A 4,582-nucleotide genomic window follows, 5' to 3' on the forward strand; every position below is an offset into this window, starting at 1 on the left:
TAAAAAAATCTGTAAGTATAGGTGACCCAGTTGGCACCAATCGTCATCGACTTGAGTTTTCAAAGGCAAGAAAATCGTGGGTCATTAAAGCTTCTATATGCGCCAACAAGTCAAGAATTTATGACAGAAATAATAGAAGAAGTTATGAGAATAGTTTGTGAAGAAACTGTACCAACATGGAGGTCAGCCAGACTGGACCTCCCAGCAAATATAGCATCTGTGCCTAAACCAAACAAAAAGGAAATGATAAGGCAACATGAAACTCGATTTTAAATTTAGTTCATGTGTTTCAGAAAATACTTATTTGAAAAAAACTCTAAACTCCTATTGAAAAATTTCAATTTATTAGTCACTGTTGTGATTTTAGTTTCTCCAGATTTATTGTTACTGTTTACCTTACCTCAGACAGAAATGTCTGACAGTATTAAAGTTATACTGCAGTGTACTTATTTTATTATTACTCTTTACATTTCATTTGCATAATGAAATAATTCAATCACATCCATATAACTTTATAATCTTTATTTTTTAAGTTTATCAAAAAAGGACAACAGGGAATAAAATCTGTTTTGTATTGATTTACTGGGAGCATGTCATGCTAATACTACACTTTCCAGACAGTTAGAAATTATGATGAGTTTGCAGGTCACCCGTTGCGTATTCTGAGTACCATCTGAATCCTGTGTAGTTCCCCTCGTGGTCTGGGTACAATTCTCTTATCTTCGACACGACACAAGAAGGCACAGGAATGCGGTGACCCTTTCCAAGAAAACCATAAACTAGGTTGGTAAACTTACGATAGCTTGCCCATCTCAGACACCTATAATAAATTAGCAAAAAATTATTGTCTTCTATTGATTCACATGTTTTCACTTACATTCACTTATATGGGGCTTAACCACACCGGGGGCAGTTAAAGGGGCTATTACTATTGATGACCTATCCTCTGGATAGGTCATCAGTATCAGATCAGCGAGGGTACAACACCCGGCACCCACAAAGATCAGTTGTATGAAGGGAAGGCGCACGCAGTGTGCACGTGCTATCCTGTCTCTCTCTTCCTGCCCGCTGCTGCTATGTCTATGGCTAACGAGCAGTAGAAATGAAGAAATAAGGGAGACAGCATGTGCGCTGTATTTATCTTTGAATCTATACAAAATTTGGTCTTAACCTGTTTTCAATTCTTTCAAATTCTTGTTGGGTCATTCTGGTGCTGGCTTGAAGAATCTCGATTAAAAAATCTCTCGAATGAATCCTACTTTGAAATCCTTCATGCTGTATTATACATTGTAGACCTTCTCTTATACCATCCATTGATCTAAATTCGTGGCAGCAAATGCTTTCCTCCAAGGAACTCATTTGCTTGCAGTTTCCACACTGACACCACTGTGTTCCCTTTAATCTCCCTTCAGTGTCTTCAAGTGGGCGTGGTCTATCTTCGTCTGTACCCCACTGAGGGTCATTCATAAAGCACCAAGGGTTTAGGTGGTTTTCCTCCGATACCATACTTTTTAGTCTATCCAGGAGAGCTTGGAAACCCTAAAGAATAATACAGAGTGAATAGATAAAAGGGAAAAGGGCATCTTTTTTCAAATTTGTGCTCCTGAAACTGGATGACCTGTTGCTTGTCCTCTCTTCAGTGAAAGGCCTCTGTGATATTCCACATTTTACATGTGGCTGCATTTTTTTGAAATTTTATATTTCAAAATCTATTAATCAGCTTTTATAAACAAAATGTGCACAAGAGATTAATCCTGGTGGCACTTGCCCTCTTCACTTAGTCCCACTGTGACATGCAATGCCAACATTGGGGATCAAGTAATATCCTGATATAGATGATTGTCTAGATGTTACTCTAACTATAAAAGTGTTTATAGAGGTGGTTTGACGCATATTGATATATGAATTATCTATAGGAGCAGAAGAACTGAAACGGAGATGCAGATTTGAAAGCAGCATAAGGGCTTGTTGACATCACCACAGGGCCGGACTGGGTATTAAAACAAGCCCTGGAAAAAATGATAAACCTGCCCTATAGCTTTGTGTAATTATACCAGCAGTCCAGCACAACATAATTTTCTTGGTTACCCACATGGCATCTGCTCGTGTTAAAGAGTCCTAAGCCCAATGCATGGCTACATTCACCCAGTCCTAATAAAATCTGGTCCTACCTCATCCAGGGTGTCGCTGGTGTGATGTCCACTGGATCCGGAATAAGGTCCCTGTAGTGATAGAGAAAAAAAAGAATAATCAGATAAGGAAGGGATGGTGACTGCCCCTATGAAATCCCCAGCAGGGGGCGCTGTGCTGGCCTGTAACACTGAGCCATGCCAATGTATAGCAGGGTAATCTAGGACATTTCCCCTAAGTGCTACCACACAGTACTAATGCTCACATTGTGGCCCCTCACAGCACTAATGCCCACCTTGTTGTCCCTTCACAAAAGTTATGTCCTTCTTGTTGCCCGTCACAGTAGTTATGCCAGATATGTGCCCCCTCACAGTAGCTATGCACAGATATGTGCCCCCTCACAGGAGTTATAGCCAGATATGTGCTCCCTCACAGTAGTTATGCACAGATATGTGCCCCCTCACAGTAGTTATGCCAGATATATGCCCCCTCACAGTAGTTATGCACAGATATGTGCCCCCTCACAGGAGTTATAGCCAGATATGTGCTCCCTCACAGTAGTTATGCACAGATATGTGCCCCCTCACAGGAGTTATAGCCAGATATGTGCTCCCTCACAGTAGTTATGCACAGATATGTGCCCCCTCACAGTAGTTATGCCAGATATGTGCCCCCTCACAGTAGTTATGCACAGATATGTGCCCTCTCACAGGAGTTATAGCCAGATATGTGCTCCCTCACAGTAGTTATGCACAGATATGTGCCCCCTCACAGTAGTTATGCACAGATATGTGCCCCCTCACAGTAGTTATACCCAGATATGTGCCCCCTCACAGTAGTTATGCACAGATATGTTCCCCCTCACAGTAGTTGTGCCCAGATATGTGCCCCCTCATTGTAGTTATGCCAGATATGGGCCCCCTCATTGTAGTTATGCCTCTCTTTCTCACCACCACCCCTTGTCACTGTCTTTCTCACCCTCCCCCCCTTGTCACTCTCTACCCCTTCTTGTCACTCTCATTCCCCCCCTCCCTCCCTTGTCACTCTCATTCCACAGACCGGACAGAGCTTGGCCACGCTACACTAGAGGCGCTTCCCTCCTATCAGTCCCTCTCTTCATGCTGCGCCCTGGCGTTGCACCGTCATGGACGCGCCAGCCCGGGCAGTGCGGCAGCCGCATGAGGCCCTCGTCACACCATCAGACTGGTGTCATGGTCACCCAGTGCTGTGGAGGGCCTGCCAATGTCGCCGCACTTTGAAAAAAAATTAGCGGCATGACCGGCCTGGCCGGCAGCCTACCTGGTTTGATCCCTCATAATGGAAGACTATGGGCTGCATAATGGATCCCTCTGGTTTCCTATCCACAGGACTTTGCAATAGCTAATAAAAATACTCACAGTAGTAGGACAAATAGTAGTAGTATTTGTTTCAGTAACACAAAAACAAAACAAGTGGAATATTGTATCAAAAGATATATCATTTATTATAGAATATAAAAAATGGGGAACAACGGAATGTTGTAATACAGTACACGGAGAAGCACAGAGTGAGTCAATTCAAAAAGACACCATGAAATTACGCAAAATAATGCGCATTCGGGTACAGTGAAACGCGCGTCGAGGTCCCGCGCCAGGGTCTGCCATTTCCACTTTCACCATGACCTCAGGTACGGTCCGCATTTAGCTTGACTCTTGTGTATGGTTCCCCTGTACGGTTCTTGCCGGGTCCCATGCACTTAGGCGTACACCTATGGTACCACCTATATATAAAATTGCATTACTCACATCCATTTTTTCACCCCAGGTTTGTCATTAATATGATTATATGGGGTTGATGGTGCTGTTTACATCAAGTGTATGTAGCTACGACTCTGGGTTATTAATTGTTTGTGGTACTGGTTGTGCCACACCTGTAATTAGGTGAACAGCACATTTAGTGTTTCATTGGTTGCCCAGAGCCCTAGCTTTGCCTCACAATTGACCGTACCCGAATGCGCATTATTTTGCGTAATTTCATGGTGTCTTTTTGAATTGACTCACTCTGTGCTTCTCCGTGTACTGTATTACAACATTCCGTTGTTCCCCATTTTTTATATTCTATAATAAATTATATATCTTTTGATACAATATTCCACTTGTTTTGTTTTTGGTTTACTCTGGATGTGGTACAAGTGGTTACTATAGCTGTCTTAAGTGACAGAGCTGCCTTGTTGTAGGTTAATAGTATTTATATATATTTTCAGGCAATTCCTTATACATGGATTTTCGAGCACGTGACAAAAACTGGTTGTCACAGTTAGGAACAGTATTTGGGGATACAACGGTACAGGATACGGAGAAACGTGATAGTAAGGAACTTAAACTTAAGATCAGAGAGGCTTTGAAAAAACGGACCAAGTTGTGGTGGAACAAGGCCGCATTAGAAAACTATTTAAATAGGAACATCATACCGC

The 4,582-nt window shown here is 42.4% G+C and overlaps 1 protein-coding gene across 1 annotated transcript; it reads right to left on the bottom strand.

Annotated features, from left to right (window-relative positions):
* Positions 1-605: 605 nt before the first annotated feature.
* LOC122926746 (P2X purinoceptor 7-like) lies at positions 606-3,561 on the bottom strand. Its single transcript, XM_044278220.1, has 4 exons — positions 3,528-3,561; positions 2,172-2,222; positions 1,172-1,539; positions 606-820 (listed from the first exon to the last, which is right to left on the bottom strand). Exons 3-4 carry the CDS (start codon positions 1,504-1,506, stop codon positions 622-624), a joined length of 534 nt encoding a protein of 177 aa, XP_044134155.1. The 5' UTR covers positions 1,507-1,539; positions 2,172-2,222; positions 3,528-3,561; the 3' UTR covers positions 606-621.
* Between the last annotated feature and the right edge of the window lie 1,021 nt (positions 3,562-4,582).

The sequence above is a fragment of the Bufo gargarizans genome, chromosome 2, assembly GCF_014858855.1.
Source record: "Bufo gargarizans isolate SCDJY-AF-19 chromosome 2, ASM1485885v1, whole genome shotgun sequence".
Taxonomy (NCBI): Eukaryota; Metazoa; Chordata; class Amphibia; order Anura; family Bufonidae; genus Bufo; species Bufo gargarizans.